Raw genomic sequence first — 23,199 nt, 5'->3', positions numbered from 1 at the left:
TGTTTCGGGTTCTGTGTCTCACTCTCTCTCTGACCCTCCCCTGTTCATGCTCTGTCTCTCTCTGTCTCAAAAATAAACGTTAAAAAAATTTTTTTTTAAGTAAATAAATATTTAAGCCTTCTATTCAATGGTCACTTTTCCAACATGTCTTGGGTTTTCAGCTGAAGATTTCTGAGATTTCCAGCATGGTTACCTGATTTCTATACAATTGTGACCTGTTTTTCTGGAACTACCACGAATTAATGTTTGTGTTGCTAAAATTAGAGTGAATTATGGTCATCTTGTCAGAATACGCTAAATGGAACTTTAAAGTAACTGCTGGTTATTCCTAAAGATAGAACACCTGAAATGAAGGTTGGGCCAGGACCTGATATGCCCCCTGCTTAGATGGTTCAGGTCACACCAGACAGCTGTATTAGTAAGACAGTCAAAGAATGAGAAACATTGGATTGTTTTTCCTCAGTGAAGGTACAACACAAAATCTCAAAGAAGCTTCACTAGGAAAGACCATCATCCTTGAGGTTGAACCCTTAGAAACTCTAGACCTGCACTACCCAAAACACTTCTTCTAGTTACATGAGGCTATTTAGTACTGGAAATGTAACTAGTCTCAATTGAAATATGCTGTAATTGTAAAATACACACCGGATTTCAAAGATGTAATACACAAAAAGATTATAAAATATCTTACTATTGGTTACATGTTGAAATTATATTTTGGACATATTGGATTAAACAAATACACTATTAAAATTAATTCTTTTTTTTTTACATTTTTTCATGTGGCTACTGGAAACTTTAAAGTTATATATATTGTTCTCATTATATTTTTATCGGTAAGCACAGAAAATGTCAAAATAGACATAGAAGGAATTCCTCCTGATCAACAAAGATGGATTTTTGTTGACAAACAACGGAAAGATGGACAGACCATAGAAAGTATTCAACTTTGTTCTTTGGGAACAGTATCAGAAAAAATAAGAAGATATTTGTCGTTGTTCTCCAAGAGCATAAGAATAAGAGAAAAAAGTTTAATATAGTGTGTTTAAATATCACAAGTTCAAAGAAAATGATATAAGTAGCCACCATGATTGGAAATGTTTATCTGAAGAATGCGATGTCAAATTCTTTACTGTCAACTAGTTCTACAGAGAAGTCAAATGTACAAAATGTCCCTTTTATTTGGGCACAAGTATAAATAGAGGCCTAGATATCAAATATGTGAATATTTGATATATTCATATATCTATATATATAATATATATATAATAAGTGAAATTATAAATTCACATATATATATAATATGTGAAATTATAAATTCAGCTAATTGTTAAAGCAAATATGTTTTATCCTCCAATTTTGAAAATATGCCTTAATATTGCCCTGGAAGTCCACGTTAGAATTTAAAATTCTCACACCTTGCAGTTTCACGCTAAAATATAGAGACAAGGAGAGAGTTAGTGCCAGCCCACCTCCCTTAATTTTGCACCAATGGCCCCATCCCACATTATGGGGGACCATGCATGCACATATATGGATACCTCCAACCCATATGTCTAAGCTCCTTCTCCATCAACACTCTGCCTTGGGGACTCTTCAGTCCTAGGGGTGCACAAACCAGTGGTGTGTGGTCCACCCTCATGAGGATGTACCTAAAAGAGACTTCATGGGCCTGAAAGGAGGCTTGGAGCCCTTTAGGCAGGGAATTCTGGGGCCTCAGGAATCTAGGACATGGTTTAAAAGTATGAACTCCTAGTGGATAATGGCCCCTTAGCATCATGAACTAGAGTGGACCCTCTAAAGCTGAGCTAACCAACAGTAGTCACAAGGGCTAGTTACATTTAAATTAAATTAAATTAAATTAAATTAAATTAAATTAAATTAACAATTCAACTCCTCAGTTGTGCTGATTACTTTTCTAGGGTTCAATATCCAATGAGGCCAGAGACTATCATATTGGATAGGAGAGATTACAGAAAAGTCTTGTCATTGCAGAAAGTTCAAATGGCTTTATAAGCGTAGGTCCCAGGGATGGATCTAAAAGCAAGATTACAAGTGCAAAGGCAGTTGTTTTGTCCTTTTTAATCTACTAATTCAATAAAATAGAAGATAAGTATACAGGGCGCCTGGGTGGCTTGGTCGGTTAAGAGTCCGACTTCAGCTCAGGTCATGATCTCACGGTCCGTGAGTTTGAGCCCCGCGTTGGGCTCTGTGCTGATAGCTCAGAGCCTGGAGCCTGTTTCAGATTCTGTGTCTCCCTCTCTCTCTGCCCCTCCCCTGTTCATGCTCTGTCTCTCTCTGTCTCAAAAATAAATAAACGTTAAAAAAAAATTTGTTTTTTAAAAATAAAAAAAAAGAAGATAAGTATACATATGAGCTATCTATCTATCTATCATCTATATCAACAAAAGCCCTTAACCACTGAAAGACTTAAAAAGTTTGAGAAATCAAATGAACACTAAAACAGTCAGTAATTTTTCAGGAATACAGAAATGGCTGTTTTTTTCCTAAATCTTGTAAGTGTACAAAATGAACGTGTTTTTCCAAGGATCTGGGCTCAGTCACACTGTGTAAATCCTTTGGATATTGTCCCATCTATTGGTACCTTAAATTCTATGTCACTAAACTTTGAGTAGCCATGATGTTGACAATCATCCTTACTGTTCTCAATTTTTTAATGAATATTTCTCACACACTCAATGGTTCATGTGCTGGAATTTCTAATGCAATATTTTTGGATCCCTAAAAATATGCAAATGAGTATATAACAAATGATTCATGTTGGGGTGCCTGGTGGCTCAGTCGATTAAGCATCCAACTCTTGGTTTCAGCTCAAGCCATGATCTCACGTTTTCATGAGTTCGAGCCCTGTATTGGACTCTGCAATGATGGTGTGGAATCTGCTTAGGATTCTCTCCCTCTCTCTCTATTTCTCTCAAAATAAATAAATAAACTTAAAACAAGAACAAAACAAATGATTCACGTGAACATCAAATAATTTATGCATTTCAAGAAATAACAGAAGTCTGTTTATATTATATCACACACCTAGATTCAGGAAACCAATGCTCAAACCAATTAACTCTGGTTAATCCACTTACCTGGAGTTCTACTTTAACGGATAATTTGGCCTCTGTGTATTTTGTAGGGTTCTCTGTTTTGAAGAGAGAGAAATATGTTACAAATGATTTGTTGTAAATAAACAAAACACTCTTTTGTTCTTGAAATAAATGAATGAATGGATGAATTCAGTCAATCCAGATTGTTTTATTGTGTAGATGAGGAAATGCAACCTTGTTCTTTCCCACATCTACTCTCTCTTTCTCCTTCTCCTGACCTTTCCTGTTAGAACACCAGAATTAACTCACATTTGTTTTTTCAGACACCTCCTTTTTATGTTCTCATTTAATCTTCATGACAACCCCCCCCCCCATGTAGATTATGGAAGATAATGTTATTACAATAATAAAGACGAGGACAATGAAACACAGAAAGGTTAATTGACTTACCTAAAGCCACAGAAAAAAATGAGTTTTGATCCTGGATCTGAGATTTTCTCCTTCTCTGTCCAGTAATTTCATATGACATTATTCAGTCACATCACTTGGGTCCTTATAAGTCACACACAAGTTTAATACAAACACTTGTGACCAGCCTCTGCACACTGTATGTATATAAAGGATAATGAGGTTGGAGAAAATAGTTCAGGAAGCCTCTTTTATTGTTCTGTCATTTTCGTCACCAACTATCTGTGCCAATGCTCCTAAGAGGCATTTCTATTTTGAGCAATGTGACCTAACCTTTCTGAGCTTCAGATCCATCATCTGTAAAATGGAAATTCAGTGCTGGAAGATTAAGTTTTTTTCAGTTTGGATTACCATTTTTTTTTTATCAGCCATTGTTAATCTTATCAGGTAATAAGAACTAGGTTTATTCTTTTAAAGTCAGGCACTGAATATACAAAACTGTTTTTGAATATAAGTTTCTTTATGGTAGCAATGTCACAAAAAGGTACACTTTGTTTTTCTAGGTTTTTAGATGCAAATACACTTTTCCCCCTAGGTTTTAGATATAAACACAGTTGGAAAAATGGACATTTATAGAATAGCAAAAAATTATAATTCAACTAAAACATCTAGATCTCCCTTTTTAATTTATAAGGAGAAAAATTAGATATAAAGAGATCTAAAGTAATGTGATTATCTTAAATTTATCAAACTAGTCACTGGGAGATTCTGACACAACAACACAATGTTAGTCTATGTTTCCAGTGGGCGATTCACAAACACATTTTTTTTCTGGGAGCAGACTCAAACTAATTTTAAAAAGAGGCATGCAACACCATATGGAATGCCTATAACGGTGTTCTCCCAAAAGTGAATTTAAAGTGAGTTATTATAAATCTAAAACTGTATCTGCTAACTTCAAAAATATTTTTTAAATGCTCCAGGGTAGGCTAAAAAAATAAGGTGCAGAGAGGCTTTCATTTTCTTCTGCTTTTTATTTTCTTTGAATGTTCTACATATTCCTTATGTAATCAGGAAAAGTATAGTTAAATAGATGAATCACTTAAAGCATGGAGCAAGTCCTTTAAATAACATAATTAAAAGAAAATTAATATTCTAATGCATTCTTAATAGTTATATAGTTATAAAGTACTCTAAGCATGTCACATGCACAATTACCTGTCTAAAATCTGAATTGTTATGCAAAAATTCTCAATAAGATACTAGCAAATCGAATTCAACAGCATATAAAAAGAATTATTCACCATGATCAAGTGGGATTCATTCCTGGGATGCAGGGCTGGTTCAACATTCACAAATCAATCAACGTGATACATCACATTAATAAAAGAAAAGATAAGAACCATATGATCCCATCAATCAATGCAGAAAAAGCATTTGACAAAATTCAGCATCCTTTCTTAATAAAAATCCTCCAGAAAGTCGGGATAGAAGGAACATACTTAAATATCATAAAAGCCATTTATGAAAAGCCCACAGCTAACATCATCCTCAATGGGGAAAAACTGAGAGCTTTTTCCCTGAGATCAGGAACACGACAGGGATGTCCACTCTCACCACTGTTGTTTAATGTAGTGTTGGAAGTGCTAGCATCAGCAATAAGACAACAAAAGGAAATCAAAGGCATAAAAATTGGCAAAGATGAAGTCAAGCTTTCACTTTTTGCAGATGACATGATACTATACATGGAAAATCCAATAGACTCTACCAAAAGTCTGCTAGAACTGATACATGAATTCAGCAAAGTTGCAGGATACAAAATCAATGTACAGAAATCAGTTGCATTCTTATACACTAATAATGAAGCAACAGAAAGACAAATAAAGAAACTGATCCCATTCACAATTGCACCAAGAAGTATAAAATACCTAGGAATAAACCTAACCAAAGATGTAAAAGATCTGTATGCTGAAAACTATAGAAAGCTTATGAAGGAAATTGAAGAAGATATAAAGAAATGGAAAAATATTCCATGCTCATGGGTTGAAAAATTAATATTGTCAAAATGTCAATACTACCCAAAGCTATCTACACAATCAATGCAATCCCAATCAAAATTGCACCAGCATTCTTCTCGAAGCTAGAACAAGCGATCCTAAAATTCATATGGAACCACAAAAGGCCCCGAATAGCCAAAGTAATTTTGAAGAAGAAGACCAAAGCAGGAGGCATCACAATCCCAGACTTTAGCCTCTACTACAAAGCTGTCATCATCAAGACAGCATGGTATTGGCACAAAAACAGACACATAGACCAATGGAATAGAATAGAAACCCCAGAACTAGACCCACAAACGTATGGCCAACTAATCTTTGACAAAGCAGGAAAGAACATCCAATGGAAAAAAGACAGTCTCTTTAACAAATGGTGCTGGACAGCAACATGCAGAAGGTTGAAACTAGACCACTTTCTCACACCATTCACAAAAATAAACTCAAAATGGATAAAGGACCTGAATGTGAGACAGGAAACCATCAAAGCCCTAGAGGAGAAAACAGGAAAAGACATCTCTGACCTCAGCCTCAGCAATTTCTTACTTGACACATCTCCAAAGGCAAGGGAATTAAAAGCAAAAATGAATTACTGGGACCTTATGAAGATAAAAAGCTTCTGCACAGCAAAGGAAACAACCAACAAAACTAAAAGGCAACCAACAGAATGGGAAAAGATATTTGCAAATGACATATCGGACAAAGGGCTAGTATCCAAAATCTATAAAGAGCTCACCAAACTCCACACCCGAAAAACAAATAATCCAGTGAAGAAATGGGCAGAAAACATGAATAGACACTTCTCTAAAGAAGACATCTGGATGACCAACAGGCACATGAAAAGATGCTCAACATCGCTCCTCATCAGGGAAATACAAATCAAAACCACACTCAGATATCACCTCACGCCAGTCAGAGTGGCCAAAATGAACAAATCAGGAGACTATAGATGCTGGAGAGGATGTGGAGAAACGGGAACCCTCTTGCACTGTTGGTGGGAATGCAAACTGGTGCAGCCGCTCTGGAAAACAGTGTGGAGGTTCCTCAGAAAATTAAAAATAGACCTACCCTATGACTCAGCAGTAACACTGCTAGGAATTTACCCAAGGGATACAGGAGTACTGATACACAGGGGCACTTGTACCCCAATGTTTATAGCAGCACTCTCAACAATAGCCAAATTGTGGAAAGAGCCTAAATGTCCATCAACTGATGAATGGATAGAGAAATTGTGGTTTATATACACAATGGAATACTACGTGGCAATGAGAAAGAATGAAATATGGCCCTTTGTAGCAACGTGGATGGAACTGGAGAGTGTGATGCTAAGTGACATAAGCCATACAGAGAAAGGCAGATACCATATGTTTTCACTCTTATGTGGATCCTAAGAAACTTAACAGAAACCCGTGGGGGAGGGGAAGCAAAAAAAAAAAAAAAAAAAGAGGTTAGAGTGGGAGAGAACCAAAGCATAAGAGACTCTTAAAAACTGAGAACAAACTGAGGGTTGATGGGGGGTGGGAGGGAGGAGAGGGTGGGTGATGGGTATTGAGGAGGGCACCTTTTGGGATGAGCACTGGGTGTTGTATGGAATCCAATTTGAGAATAAATTCAAAAAAAAAATCTAAATTGTTGAAAGAGAAATTTGACATCCTTGAGGCTATAGATCATCATACGAAAGATGTTTTCTGCTCTTTAAAAACATTACAAACATTGAAACATTTCCTTTCAAAATGTAAAGCTTTAGCTGTCTCTTTTTTTTTATTATTTTATTATTTTTTTTTTTTTGAGAGAAAGAGACACAGTATGAGCAGGAGAAGGGCAGAGAGAGAGGCACAGAGAGAGGGGGAGACACAGAATCCGAAGCAGGTTCCAGTCTCTGGCTGTCTGCACAGATCCTGTCCTGGGGCTTGAACTCACAAACTGTGAGATCATGACCTGAGCTGAAGTCGGGCACTCAACCGACTGACTCACCCAGGCTCCCCTTTACCTGTCTCTTCTGAAGGAGTTTATCTGGTAGAAAGGCTCTTAAATTTTTCCTCAGAAAATTGTAATTTTTATCATCCATGGAAATCACTTATGGTAAGCATTGTACTATTGTGTAACATTATAAGAAAAAGTAGCACAATTTGTCATTTATAAGAGCAGATGTCCTGCAAGAGGGCACGTACCTATCTACAGATGTGACTATAAAACACACATATGACTGACTGCATGGTCAATGTGCTATCTGTGCAGGTAGCAGGGGTGCCCAGTGGACAGGTTTCAGCTAGTAAAGAGGACACCTGAGCTCTGCTTCCCATACTGTCTCATAAAATTGGGAATGATATTTACTCAAATGTTGACTTCGATTCAGTTCCTACCCAGCACGTGGTGCAATCTAGGTACTTTCTAATCTTCTGAATTCCTAAGTAATCCAATCATGATTCCCTCATCTGATTCTGACACCAAAGCATAAGTTTGGGGAATTATTAGTATTTTACAGATGGGAAAACTTAGGCACAGAGAAATGAAAGAATGTGCCCGAGGTCACATGACCTGTAGGTTTGGAACCTGCATTTGGACCTAAGTGTTAGTCTAAAGCACCAGTGTGGCCCCTCAAAGGACATCCTCCCACATCTGTTCTCAGACATTTAGCAGATATGTTCTCACTATCTCTGTACGAATTACACCAAAATTGCAAATTGAGTTAAATGGCTATCTGTAAACTGCTTTTAAAATATAGGTATCATACAACACCCAGTGCTCATTCCCTCTCCCCCATCTCCTATCCACCCTCAGTTTGTTCTCTGTATTTAAGAATCTCTTGTGGTTTGCCTCCCTCCCTCTCTGTTCATAACTATCTTTTCCCCTTCTTGTTCTGTTAAGTTTCTGTTAAGTTTCTCAAGATCCACATATGAGTGAAAACAGATCTGTCACTCTCTGACTGACTCATTTCACTCAGCATACCTTCCAGTTCCATCCTTGTTGCTGCAAAATGGCATGATTTCATTGTTTCTCATTGCCAAGTAGTATTCCATTGTATATATAAGCCAATTTGACAATAAATTATATTCCTAAAAAAATAAAATTATAAAATCAAATATAAGTATCATAGACACATAGAACGTTGTTTCAAATTAGGTGACAACAGATATGTGTGCAGTTCTCCTACCCCTGCGAAAAACTGGAATTCATCAGCACAGAAATAACATCATTAACATCATCATTTCACATTATTATCTAAAATTAATCTCACACTATTATCTGGAGTTAAATTGGTTGCTAGTGTTTGTAATTTTTTGTTGTATTTTGCACAAATAATTTAAGTTATACTGAACTGCATTTTTATTTATTTTACTTATTGTTTAATGTTCATTTATTTATTTGGGAAGAGAGAGAGAGAGAAGAGTGGGGGAAGAGACAGAAAGAGAGACAGAGAGAGAGAGAGAATCCCAAGCAGGTTCCACATTCAGTACAGAGCCCGATGCGGGGCTCAATCTCAGTAACCATGAGATCCTTAGTCGAAATCCAGAGTCGGACACTAAGCAAACTGAGCCACTCAGCACCTCGGAACTGCATTTTTAAAATGAAGATATGATAGAATTCTAAAGGTGCCCCCCCACCAAGATTCCTGTGCCCTGGTTATGCAATCACACAGTGATTTAGGTACTGCCACAAAAGGATTTTGCAAATGCAATTAATGTTACTAATCAGCTGAATTAAAATAGGGAGATTATCCTGGGTTTTCTGTGTGGGCCCCATGTAATCACAGGAATCCTTATAAACAGAAGTGGATGGCAAAGGGGCTTCCAGATGCGAGGGGGATTTGAGGGGCCATTGCTGGTGTGAAACGGAGGGCCCATGTCCTCGTCTGAAGAGAGGCCTCTGGGCACTAAATGCAGCCCCAGCTCAGCCAGCAAGGAAATAGGGACCTCAGGCCAACGACCTGAATGAGCTTATAACAGATTCTTCCCAAGACTTCAATAAAGAACACGTCTCTATGGATATCTGGGTTTTAGCCCATCAAGACCCATGTTGGCCTTCCATGGAGCTATGAGCCACTAACTGGGTGTTGGTTGAAGTCCCTATGTTTGTAGTCACTTGTTTTGGTAGCAGCAGCAAACGGGGGAAAGGGGAAAGGTGTCAAAATTCAAAAAGAGTGTGTCTGCTGTTACAACTACGGAAAACCAATATGCAGCTGTAAGAGGAACTCAAGTTCAACAGCAGTGGGAGGAGTTACAGCACTTGGAGCAGGAAGGTGGAGATGAGAAAAGCAAGACAGGGACTAAGAGTTATTTCCCATAATTGCCCTTCGGAGGTTTGTGGTATTTGTGTTTTTAAGATGTGCAACATCTGAACATGCTGAAAGGAAGTCTGGAGAAAGGGAGAAAGAGGGACTGATAAGGGGAGAGGTGACAAGCTCTGAGGGTGGCATGGATGCAGAGAGCAGGTGGAGAGATTAAGACAGGAGAAACACATCTTCCTCTGAAAGGGATGGAAAGGAGAAAGGGCATGTCCAAACCCAGGTTGGGTTTGTACATAGGGTGGCAAGAAATGCTGGGGAAACTCTTGCCTGGGGCTTGCACTGTCATTTGACGTGGGAGGTGAGGGCAGCTGTTGAAAGTGAAATGATGGTGGGCGTGTGTTTGGGACACGAGTGCAGCAAACTGGACACTGGTGCTGTGCACCATGAGCCAGATCAGCTAGAGAAGCACGGGATGACAGTCACCAAAGCCCCAGGAAGGTGGAGCTCCTCAACGATTGGTGGCTGCGTCCAGCAGGCTGGGAGGTTTTCTCTGGGGGTGACCAGCCCCAGTGGTGTGGGTGCAAGGCACACAAGGGGTCGTATTTACCCAGCAGTGGGGGTTCGATTCCTCCCTCTTCTCTCCTTCCTTCCTTCCTTCACTCCTTCCTTCTTCCCTTTTGTCTATGCATTATACGTGTGTATCAAGTGCAGCAGAAACCATAAATCATATGGTTTATGATTGCATAATCATTTCATAATGAAACATAAATTTCAGAGTTACTCCAAAAAATAAAGCCAGAGAAATATTCTGTGTCATTAGTTTATTTGAATTATACTTCTGCTTATTCATAAGACAATTGAAGGAAGCTATCTAATTTTTCAAATTCCTTGGAATTACATAATTTGACAATTTATTCACAAATAAAGACTACTTTTCCTCCCCAGGATTCTTTCCTAGTAATTTATTTTCATGCCTACAGACTAGGATTTGGAAAGGTTAAATAGAGAAACTGCACTGTCTCTTAAATGCAAAACTTCCCTGAGTAGGGATAAAAAACTTGCCCAGGAAGATTTATGGAAAATGGGCAAGAGTAGCCATTTGAGAGTGGCCAAATTCAATGTTAAGATTCTCGGTTGGGACCCTGTATGATGATGGCTGATTTGGCTTCCAGACAAAAGTTAGCTCCTAAAAGAACTATCAGTCTGAGCAAGGACACCAGCCTGGTACACCAATTCATCCATCAGAAAGAAGAATCAGGGGGCACCCGGATGGCTCAGTCAGTTAAGTGTACGACCTCAGCTCAGGTCATGATCTCACGGTATGTGAGTTCAAGCCCTGCATCGGGCTCTGTGCTGACAGCTCGGAGCCTGGAGCCTGCTTTGAATTCTGTGTCTCCCTCTCTCTCTGCCCCTCCCCCCTCATGCTCTGTCCCTCTGTCTCTGAAAAATGAATAAACCTTAAAAATTTAAAAAAAAAAGAAAAGAAAAATCAGTAACTGTTCAAAAATCATGCACCATCAGCACATGGTGTGTTGAACATAATTAACTACCTTCTCTTGCTATGGGCCATGCACTGGCATTTATAAAGCAAGGTGTTGACTATTCATCCAAATTAAACTTTAAATTTAACCAACATAAAATCTGTGACTTTACAGCCAACTTTGAGATCTTCTACATGTTTACGTGTGTTGTTTGGCATTTTAGATCTTTGGATACTTCTCCTCTGAAGAAGATACTCTTGCTTCCCAGATGGATGAAGACAATTTGGTTTTCCTTGTTTCTAGAAAACAGCGAGTTGTCATTTCAGGTGATATTTTTAATTTCTTTTCCAAATCAATATGGGTTTTAATATTTTCTCAAAAGTAAATATTGAGAGTAAAATAGAAATTGTACCTGAGGTTAGGTTTGAAATATGATCATTGCTCTGAGGGACCCTAAATAAAGAATGTTGGGGGGAAATAATTCACATTTTTCTGGAAAGGTTCATATCTCAAGTGAGTGCAAGCTCTGTACGATGGCACCTCAATACCGTATGCCCAAGCACAAGATGAAATCACATTTCTTTTAAAATTGTCTGAAATTTCATTTTTTTTTTTAGTAATTAGAACTCCTTCCTACACTTCCCTTAATTATCACATGGAAGTTTAACCCTATATCTCTAAAACTGTGAACTTGGGCCAATCACAGAGGAGGGTCATCTCAGCATAGAAGTCTCAAGAACATACATCATTTCTTTTTAAATTTGAGACTGGGACCCATCCCTCCCCACTGTTGACACTTTGGGTTTTCTTTCCTTTCTTCCCTCTGGGGAGGAAGAAGCCCACAAGGAGGAAGGCAAACCCCAGAATCTGCCCCTGCCCTCCATTTCATCCCAGACATTCTGAGATGAAGCATGTAGTCTAAGTCGCATCTGGTGTCTCTTTAAAAAGCGCCTGAACTTCCTGCAGTCACTTGTGAACCAAGCCCACCTTTGTCTTCCAACCTTCCTCAGCCCGACCCTTGGACCTCACCAGAGCCCATCATCAGGCCATGGAAACGATCATCAGACAACTGAAGCTAGGCAGCTGTCCCAGCTGCATATATGTGGTTTTATCAATTCAGTACACAGGCAAAGGAAAATGAAAGTGTCCAACATTGTTTTCAAAACAAAGTAAAAACTAATGAACAAACAAACAAAGAAAAAACCCTTAACAGTATTAAGGTGGTTTCATTCTTTTATGCTGGAAAGCCTGAGATCATATTAGACTTTTATTCTGTGTAAACCATGAGGGTGACAGTTCAAAGAAAGGATTCCTGAAAGATGTGGAAATCTCAAAATGGAATGATTCCAAAAGATGTTTGGAAAACACATTCTCTGTAAAATATACATTTTCTGTAAAATATGTGCCAGGGGCATGAGCATATACACATTTTCCCTGGGAATCCATGCACCACATTGAATTGGAAAGGGTTACAGGTTCAGTTTAGTATCTCTGGGGATAATTAAAAAGTAACACTTGCTGGTTTTTATGGTTTTATTCTACTTTACTTTTTCAGCAAAAAGGTAAAAAAGATGCTTTACTCTTTCTTTAAAAACAAACCTAACAAATTAGTTTTAGGATCTTTAGTGCTGGGAGATGAAATGAATATTATGTTGTTGACAGGTAGTAGAAGACGGGATGTGATTAAATGCATCGTCAAGATCCCTCAGTTCGATTTACTAGTAACAGCTTCTCAGAAAGGATTAATAACAGTCTTTAATAGCCAGGTAATTTGAAAGTTGGATTCTTCCCTCTTCTCACCCTTCCATCCTTCCTTCACTTCCTCCTTCTTTCTTTCCTTCCTTCCATCCATCCTCCTTCCTTCCTCCCTCCTTCCTTCCTTTCTTTCTCCCTCCTTTTTTCTTTCCTTCCTTCCTTCCTTCCTTCCTTCCTTCCTTCCTTCCTTCCTTCCTCCTTATTTCCTCCCTCCCTCCTTCCATCCTTCCTTCCTTCTTCTCTTTTGTCTATGTGTTGTAGACACATATGTATCAGGTGCAGCAGAATCCATAAGCCATATTTCAGAGTTACTCCAAAAAGTAAGCCAGATGTCAGTAAAATAAGGAGATTGCCAAGTTTCGGAGCAATTGCTGAGATTTTGGTAACTGCGTCTGGCAGTCTTCCTCAGGGAGTCTTACTGAACCATGTGGCATCAGCACAATTAAAGGATGATCCTGCAAAATTTCTCAGATAAAATCAGAAAAATTCACAAGCCATGTGATTTTGTCATAATCTTAACAAGTACAGAAGGTCCCAACAACAACCTTGGACGTGGAGTTACAAGGTGGCTCATATTCCGGCTCCTCTGTTTTACCAGCTATGCTGTTAAATAGGAAACTTAATGACCTGGCTTACATGTTTTCATGTCTCTTTCACGTTTACAAAATGAAACACCCAGACGGGTCTTCCCTCCCTCGGAGGGCTGTGGGGGAGGTAAATGAGATAATGAACACAGAAGCACTTTATGAACGATAAGTATCCCTGCTCTTTACAATTATTGTCACTCAGTGCTAAATTTGTAGGTTTCAGGCTTCCACTTTCAAACTAGGAGAGATTTTACTGCAATATATAATGTTACAGACTACACAGTGTTTCACTATAACATTGAAAGGAATGGTGTTAAATATCGAAAGCAAATAATTCCACCTATTGGTTCATTTTCAACTAGAGACAAGCTTTATACGAGTAGAATATATTTAAAAGAACCATCACATGATTACAGTTTCAACAGTAGTGGTTAGCCCTTCAGTGATCAGAGCAGCTGGGTTCTGGCAGTGGAGAAGGCTGCCGGGTCCCTGAAGAGGTGTGGTGGCAGGTGCCTGGTGGGGGATGCGGAGCTTGGCTGCCCTGCCTGGCACCTGGGCATGTTACTTATAACCTCCACGCCCGACTCCTCTCAGAACCTGAGAACTTTTCTCCTGAGGTAGCTATGCTATTGGCAGGAGTTAATACATACAAAGTGCTTGTTTGGCATCACTGTAAGTGCTCAGGAAGTATTGGCTGTTACAATTATGGACAAATAGTGTGAAAACAGAAATGGATTGCCTCATATAAATATGAAAGCTTTTCTCCACCTCTTTTTCTCCCTGGTGCCTTCTAATTTTTTAGCTTTATTTCCTCAAAAATAGAGTAAGATGATACGTAAAGAAGAACATGAGAAGGAAAATAATGAACTTCATAGTGAAATAGTTCAGGATTATGTGAAATAAGTGAGGCGGCATTTTCCTATTTCCGGAGACATCACACCCATACATGCATGCATGTGAGCACACACACTCATTCACACATTTATAGATGAACACGTGCGTACTCACAAACATGCAGACACATCTGTTTCTTATAAAAACCATGCAACTGGAGAGAAAAATTGCTTAAAAACTGATTTTTTTAAGATTTGATACACCAAGAATAAACAGCATTTTGAAAGTTGCATGTTTTACAAATAGGGTGACACATTCTGTGAACAACATAATTGGTAGGGTAGGTCACAGGAATAGTTTATTAAAAGGTAGTCATTAATAATGCAAAATATCTCAGAATAGGTTAATCCATAATTTAGGCTCAATGTAAAGTACAATAAACACAGTTAAGGATTTTCATGATGCTCTCTAGAGGGGTTGGTAATATAGACTGTAAATGTCATTAATAAAAATTCCTGCCAAAAGGCTGAATTTTAAAAATTCAGAAGATATTTATAAGGGTTAAGGAACTTTTAAAGATGATAAAAGAAATTGAAACACATGCTTTCCGCTAAAGATAGAGGTAGAGAAATAGAAGAGGAACACCACGGGTGTTCTGTGCTCTGCTCACCAATTTCCTGAGGGCACTTAATTCCTCCCATCTGGAAAAAAAGTCCCGGTTGGAAAAAGCCTCTTTGAACTCTTCAGATGAAAGAGAGTCTGAAATGACCGTGACTAACAGTTTTAGTGATCTAATTTACTTTTCCCCCTTTTCACGTCTGTTCCTTCTGGGCAGCCATTTTCTGTACTTTTCCCAAGACCACATGACCATGCGAAAGATATCTGGTCATTAATATACTTCAAATACTTACCTTGACCTTGAAAGCAATTAACATGCCCTAAGGGAAGATGAGTCTGATCAGGTTCATTATAGCTCTGCAAGGACTAAGTCTATGATTCTCAACCAACACAGTACAGAGCATAAGATTCATGCAATAGATACTTAACCCAGTAAAAGAGGAAGCACACTGGGTAGAATGTTCCTAAGTCTCTCAGGAACCTGAGAGACAACTTTCAAATGAAACAGTATTTCTCTTTTCCAATTCAAGCTGTGTTCATATTGACCTATTTAGCATTCCTTTGGACTACTCTTGACATTGCTGTTAGTATTATTTTGCATTCCCAGTTTTGATACCCAGTGTTGCTCCGAATAACTAAAGAATGTAAGGCAGTCTGCAAACAGGGAAAAACCATCAGTACAGTGTGAGACTCTACAGGCACAGTCAACAGGCTTTAATGACAAGCCACAGAAGCACACACTGTGCCCGAAGCAAATAGTGAATTCTTCCCCAGAGCTAGGTTTTTAGGGGAAAGGAGGAAATGCACGGAAGGTACAAATGACAAGAGAGAGGAAACTGTGGAGACAATGTGTTGTTTTAAAGCCAAAATTCTCCATTTTAATTGTAGTGTCAACTAATTTTCATTATTCTCTTCCTTTGTTCATAGATGAGAGTCCAGACCAGCACCACTGTTAGGGTGAGTACATTTTATAAACTCCCAGTGCAGTCAGATTTGGGGCTGAGGGCATGGATCCTCAATAACTAATCACAAGCTCTATGCAGTGCCAAGTAGGCCCTAAGAAGATGTTTTCGTATTGTATGTCTATTGACTAGGACCAAAACTAGACCTTGAGCAACAGCAGAGGACCCTCACCTTGCTTCCTGAAGTTAAATTTATTTCAGAGAAGTGTTCAGAGACATCAGTCCCTGGAAGCTTCCATTTAAAAGCCTCACCAAAGTTTTTCCGGGCAGCTGCTATTGAGGAATGTAAAACCTGGACACAATCCAAGCTGTGAGAACAACAGGGAAATGGCCAAGGGATATAATTTGAAAATATTGTATTGGAAACTCGAAAATAGCATTGAAAACTTTAGTGCAACTTATAATTTATTTAATCCATATCTCTAAGTGGAAAGTGACCTTGTGGCGGTTGTAAAGCTATGATGAGCTGGTTTCAGAGTCGCACGATGGCTTTATGAGAGATGGGGACATGTCTGCCTTTCACCCTGCTTATAAGCACTGAATGCCCTGAACTACACAGGATGGAACCATGCCGCCTGGCAGAGGAGCCTTTGCTTCTTAAGCTGAAACAGCTGTTGAAATCCCTAACGCACGTCTGGAAAGCAGGCAGCAGTGTCCAGCACAAGTAGGCACTCATAAGTGGGAGCTGTTGTGCTGGCTTTGTCCTGTGTCTTTGACATGACAGATCCTACCTGTGCCAACTTGGTGACTTTAGGCAACACAAGACAAACTCATTGGACTCAACTTAGTTATTGACCAGATGATCACTAAGCTCTTTTCTGGCTAAAAATTGTATGCATGGGGACAGGATCAGAGAACTGGCTTAACTTGGGCTCCCCATGTCCCCATGAAAAGGTGTTCTCACGAAAGTAAAGAGTGCTCACAGATGCCTGCTCTGTGGGTGGCTCTGTGCATCCAGGGAGTTGCAACAGGCATGAGCTCATCATTCTCGCGCTGATGGTGCTGGAAAACTCAAGAGTCAAGTGTGAAAGATGAGAGCCTCTCTTCCAGACATCAAAGCAGAGATGTTGCAAGGCTCCCCTGCAAATACTGGGGCAAAGTGAGGCTTAAAATGGAACTAACATACTCTTTAGTAACCATCCCCAAGTGATAGACTAAAACATATTATGTCCTCCTCCCCCAATTCTGTGTTTTTCTACCAGGACACCTCCTGGATCACAGGATGTGATTACCTCTCACAGCTGAAAAGAATTGTTGCCACTACAGAAAGGACCATCATTGTCTGGGATTATAAAGCTCAAGGCAGTGGCCAGGTACTGTGCCCAGAAAAATACTCCTGGTACTGAGGTTGTCTTTTCCATCCTGGTAGGATATGAGCTATCCACTTCCTCTACTGAATGTCAGTTTCCTCATACATAAAATTAGGCAGTTTAACTAATCAAGTTCATCATTAAACAAGTTCAGCATTAATATTCTGTGAGTCTAATTAAAAAGGAACATTCTTTTCATTTAGTGCGTATTTAATTTGGTGAACAAAATAAATAATTTTGTCTTCTTTTGTTTTTAAGAGAGAGAGAGAAGCTGATTCCTTTCTTCTTTATACCCTTCTCTGAATTCAAGTATTAGCTTTTTGATTATGCTCATGTTATCAGGTTCATAGCCCTTCTTTCCAGTGCAGCTTCATTTGGTAAGAAAATTACTAAAAATGAAGTGACCAATTCTGGTAAAACATCTAAGGGGAAGATGTCAATATTATCCCTTCAGTGCACTGAAATGTTACCATTTAAGCAGTTTGCAATATTTATTGAGCATTTGCAGACATATAGAAGTAATGAACACATTCCCTGCACTCAAACAAAACTCAGTCTTGAAGGATCTCATGAAAAAACATAATATGTAATACAATGGTGCAACAAATTATGCATTTAAAAAAAAAAAACAAAAAAACACAACGGCCATAAGAGTTTGGAGAGAGGCAAGATTGTAAAAAATGCCCTCAGGAAGCAGGATCCTTTGAAGGATAATGAGGATTAAGAAATAATTAGCCTTCCTCTGTGCCTTACTTGTCCCTAGGCTCAGTGGAAAACTAAACTTCTCATTCTTGTCCCCATAACCAGCTAGTGATGCCAGGATGACTTTAAAGAAGATAGGTTCTTGCTTCATGTACTTTATTATGTGATGTGTTAGGTCTCATGTTCTGCAGTTTGATTGCAACGTCTTCTCTGTCCAGTTCTGTCCAGTTTTCACTCCTGTTTTCCACCCCATAGAAGCTTCCAGATCCTTGAGAGCATCTTCTTCCACTCTCTGTCCCCTTGCCTCCTTCTCTGCCTTCTTGTCTGCACCACCTGGATGGAGCATCTGGGCTAAAGCCATCCCCACCTTCCATTTTCCTAAATCCTTTGAAACTCTAGTACTGATAGATGTGACAGCCTTTCTCTGCTTCTTCACGGTGGCTAATACCTCCTGGAGAAAAATACGAAGCCACACTGTTTGGCATCACTACAATTCAGGGTCCGCAGACTCATCTGAAGACTCACTGACTTCTGTCAACCTCTTTCTTGCCCTTGACAAATCACTTTCCCATCCCTGTCAATATTCCAAAGGCCATTATTGTCCTCAAGCTCTGTCCCTTTCAGCAGATGGACTTGCCCCTATTTTCCTGAGGAATCTGAGTCTATGAGGCTTAACCTCTTGTAAATTCTAGCTCTCCCACCTACAGCTTTAATGAGGACATTCTACTACCTTTCTTTCTTCCTTCCTCTCTCTGGGGGCAAATATCCCATCCCCTCCACCCTCGTCCAGGACAAGGCTCTTTCCTTTCTATCTTTTTGACATTCAATTCTCCTTCTAAACCATTCCTTTCAACCACCTCTGAATCTTTCTGTCAACCAGTTCATATCCCAGATCACAGGTCACCTTCCCTGACTATGGGACCTACAGTGGCTTCTCCAGTCACTATCACAGCACCCTGCTTTATTTCCTCAGTGCACTGCCCATGATCTTAAGTGATCTGCTTCCTTATACCTGTATTCCTGCACTAGAATGGTAGCTCCACAGAGTCAGAAACTTGTCTTGTTCATCCCCACATGGCCCATGCCTACAATAGCTCTTGGCACATTGTAGTTGCTCAATAAATATTTGTTGACTGACTGAATGAAGCTCTAAATATATTCAAGTCTCACACATTCTAAATAAAATAAAACAAAACAGATGTTTTAATAGTTTTTTTTTCCCTCTCTCATAGGTAGAGAGTGAATTCTGAGAGAGCACTCGATATATAGCCCAGTGAACCCAATCCAATAGCCCAGAGTCAGCTTGATAAATGCTTGCTGACTATTTCTGGATGAACTTGGCTGTTAGGATATGTTTTTCATGATAACTCCTTGTAAAATAATCGGGGTGTTAATACTTGATTTTCCTATTTACCATCCAGTTTTATGTCCCTGGTCTTGTAACACCTCAACCTTGTTACTTCCCATAAATTTGCCATACAAATTCAAGAGAGGGACAGGCCCAGTAACACCACAGAAAATCTCATTACATATTGAGTCAAAGGCGCCTCACCCTTTTCCCTACGAACCCCCCAAAAGCACAGTGATGGGGTCATGGTGAATGGTCATTAACTTTTACTTGGTTAACTTTGGACATTTTTTTTTCAAGTTTCTTGAACACCGTGGGAGTATCTAAAATGAGAGACATCAGAAAGTAAAACTTGTATCAAATAATAGGGCAATAGCTAATATGTGGATAGTAGAGCAATGTAATAACTTATTAAAAGCATTCTTCTGTTCCTAGGAAAACTATTTTGTCATAAAGCCTGTGGATCACTGCCTCCTTTGTGTGTGCGTAGTGTCTCTGCCCGACCAGGTCTGCCGAGATGACATCCTCTTGGGGGATGATGGTGGTTTCGTAAACAAATTCACAGTAAATAGTGATGACTTTGGACTGAAGCAGGCAAAAGCCAAAAAAAAATTACAAAACCAAGTCTTAGACTCAAAGAACTTTAAAAGGTAAGGGTAGTACATGGGCAGCTCAATTGTTTTAATATAGACTGTGTTCAAGTATTTATATAGTGAGCACAATGTGCTAGACCTACTGTGGTAGAGATCTAAAATGCCAAGCTGAACAAGAAATGCCTCTTACATCAAAGAACTTGCAGTGTAATCGGGAAGAGAAACGAGAAAATTAGCCCCTGAAATTTCAATTAACAATAAAACCTATAGGTAATTGAATAAACGAAAGAGTTAAGTGAAAAAATTAAATCATGAAAAAACTATAAAAGACATATATGACTGTTTACTAGCACTTGAATGAAGAAGAGTATAAACATGAAAGCAGTGAATGTAAAATTCGAAGAAAAAATTGGATATTTGACAAAATCAAAATTTCTGGACATCAAGAGATAACATTTTAAAATAAGCTAGCATAAATATTTATAAATCAATATGACAAATAATGGGTTAATACTCTTTAATAGATGTTGGAGCTTTATTAAAAAACAATAATTCCCTGAGAAAAATGGTCAAAGACTATGACCAGATAATTCACACTCAGGCACTCACAGTACAAATACTCAGTAAACATTTCAAAATGGTCATCAGGCAAAAATACTAACAATTATGTCCAAGTGATGAGATTATAGGTGATTTTTATTGTCTTTATAATTGTGCTGTCTTTGAAGTTTTTAGAGTAAAGCATATATTACTTTTATTAGCAGCGAAACAAATTTTATATTAAATATATCCTCTCTCTTAATCAAAAAAGTACAACTTAAAATAAGATACAATTTCTCACTTATAAAATTGGAAGAGATTAAAAATGGGGGAGATTTTATGGATGGGCATTCTCCCACACTATTGGTGGTAGAAAGTATGAGTTAGATCCCTTTCTGGAGGGAAACTTGAGCACACACATCAAGTGTCTGCATAAACCTTTACACATTAGGACCCAGGATGTACATGTGTTTAAAAATAAAAGTATGGTTACCACAGCATTATTCCCAACAGTAAAGTATCTAGTGTCCAACAATGGAGGAATGATTAACTTAAATGATTAAGTCAGTTCAATACTGTATAAATGTGTAAAAGCTCTAATACAGTTTCTACCAGTATATATTTACATATCTTATAAATATGTCCATATAAATATAATACATTTATATGTAAAATATATTTTTTTGTCAGACTCCTGTTTTTTGTCAGATATTTAAAGTATCAAGAGCATTCAGTAAATCATAGTATAATCATAGTAGGGAATGCCATGCACTCCCATTAAATAATGTTTTGAAAAATATTTAATAACATGGAAAATGTAAAGAATATAACATTAGGTAAAAAAAATTAATTTTTCTATGTACATATGAGTTCAGTTTTATAAAAAAATACATAGATGTGTTGTATATTTCTATTTAGGAAAATATTGAATGTAAATATCTCAGTATATTAATAATGATTCTATGGGGGACTTTGAAGAGGTGATTTTTATTTTCCTCTTTATGTTTTTCTACTTTCTAAATTATGCAATGAAAATTTTTCTTTTCTTTTTTTGAGAGAGAAAGAGGGCACAAGTTAGTGACGGGCAGAGAGAGAGAGAGAGAGAGACACAGAGAGAGAAGTGGGGCTTACCTGAAGCGGGACTCGAGCTCACCTATGTGGAACTCAAACTCAGGACCTGTGAGATCATGACGTGAGCCAAAGTCAGATGCTTAGCAACTGAGCCACCCAGGCACCTGCAAAATTTTCTTTCAGAATAAGAAAAAAAATACTTTTAAAAATACAGGGTTATATTTTGTCGTTAATGTAACAAATATTTTATCCCAGAGTTAGAATATGCAATTTAAATCTCAAACTATTACAATTAGCCAATTTCTAAAAAAAAAAAAAAAAGAAAAGAAAAGAAAACAATTAGCCAATTTCTGAAATCTTGATAATGACACAATAATTAACTATCTGGCTCCATTTTCCATTCTTCATATTACTTAGTTGCACCAAAGTATTAGAATCTGATGGGGAATTCCTAATATGTGATGTGCTACTGTATACACTATCAAGAATTTCATTCCACAAGAAAGTCGGGATAGAAGGAACATACTTAAAAATCATAAAAGCCATTTATGAAAAGCCCACAGCTAATATCATCCTCAATGGGGAAAAACTGAGAGCTTTCCCCCTGAGATCAGGAACGTGACAGGGATGTCCGCTCTCCCCACTGTTGTTTAACATAGTGTTGGAAGTGCTAACATCAGCAATCAGACAACAAAAGGAAATCAATGGCATCCAAATTGGCAAAGATGAAGTCAAGCTTTCACGTTTTGCAGATGACATGATAATATACATGGAGAACCCAACAAACTCTACCAAAAGTCTGCTAAAACTGATACATGAATTCAGCAGTCGCAGGATACAAAATCAATATACAGAAATCAGTTGTATTCTTATACACTAATAATGAAGCAACAGAAAGACAAATAAAGAAACTGATCCCATTCACAATTGCACCAAGAAGCATAAAATACCTAGGAATAAACCTAACCAAAGATGTACAAGATCTGTATGCTGAAAACTATAGAAAGCTTATGAAGGAAATTGAAGAAGATACAAAAAAATGGAAAAACATTCCGTGCTCATGGGTTGGAATAATAAACATTGCTAAAATGTCAATATTACCCAAAACTATCTACACAATCAATGCAATCCCAAACAAAATTGCACCAGCATTCTTCTTGAAGCTAGAACAAGCGATCCTAAAATTCGTATGGAACCACAAAAGGCCCCGAGTAGCCAAAGTAATTTTGAAGAAGACCAAAGCAGGAGGCATCACAATCCCAGACTTTAGCCTCTACTACAAAGCTGTCATCATCAAGACACCATGGTATTGGCACAAAAACAGACACATAGACCAATGGAATAGAATAGAAACCCCAGAACTAGGAACCACAAAAGTATGGCCAACTAATCTTTGACAAAGCAGGAAAGAATATCCAATGGAAAAAAGACAGTCTCTTTAACAAATGATGCTGGGAGAACTGGACAGCAACATGCAGAAGAATGAAACTAGACCACTCTCTCACACCATTCACAAAAATAAACTCAAAATGGATAAAGGACCTGAATGTGAGACAGGAAACCATCAAAACACTAGAGGAAAAAGCAGGAAAAGACCTCTCTGACCTCAGCCACAGCAATTTCTTACATGGCACATCCCCAAAGGCAAGGGA

General features: G+C 38.3%; 1 protein-coding gene across 2 annotated transcripts in view; it reads left to right on the top strand.

The window, feature by feature from the left end:
- The window catches only part of WDR64 (WD repeat domain 64), a 140,229-nt gene that overhangs the window by 6,934 nt on the left and 110,096 nt on the right, over positions 1-23,199 (top strand). Inside the window, exons 3-7 of one of the 2 annotated variants that reach the window (XM_078440900.2) lie at positions 11,451-11,553; positions 12,890-12,993; positions 15,949-15,978; positions 17,186-17,296; positions 19,779-19,993. In XM_078440900.2, coding sequence (XP_078297026.2) covers positions 11,451-11,553; positions 12,890-12,993; positions 15,949-15,978; positions 17,186-17,296; positions 19,779-19,993 — 563 coding nt within the window. The remainder of the gene's footprint in view (positions 1-11,450; positions 11,554-12,889; positions 12,994-15,948; positions 15,979-17,185; positions 17,297-19,778; positions 19,994-23,199) is intronic. The other variant, XM_078440901.2, reaches the window with a different exon arrangement.

The sequence above is a fragment of the Panthera onca genome, chromosome F1 (assembly GCF_046562875.1).
Source record: "Panthera onca isolate mPanOnc1 chromosome F1, mPanOnc1 haplotype 2, whole genome shotgun sequence".
In the NCBI taxonomy this organism is placed as follows: domain Eukaryota; kingdom Metazoa; phylum Chordata; class Mammalia; order Carnivora; family Felidae; genus Panthera; species Panthera onca.
The sequence above is the reverse complement of the archived record's forward strand: the minus strand, read 5'-3'. Positions and strand labels throughout refer to the sequence as shown.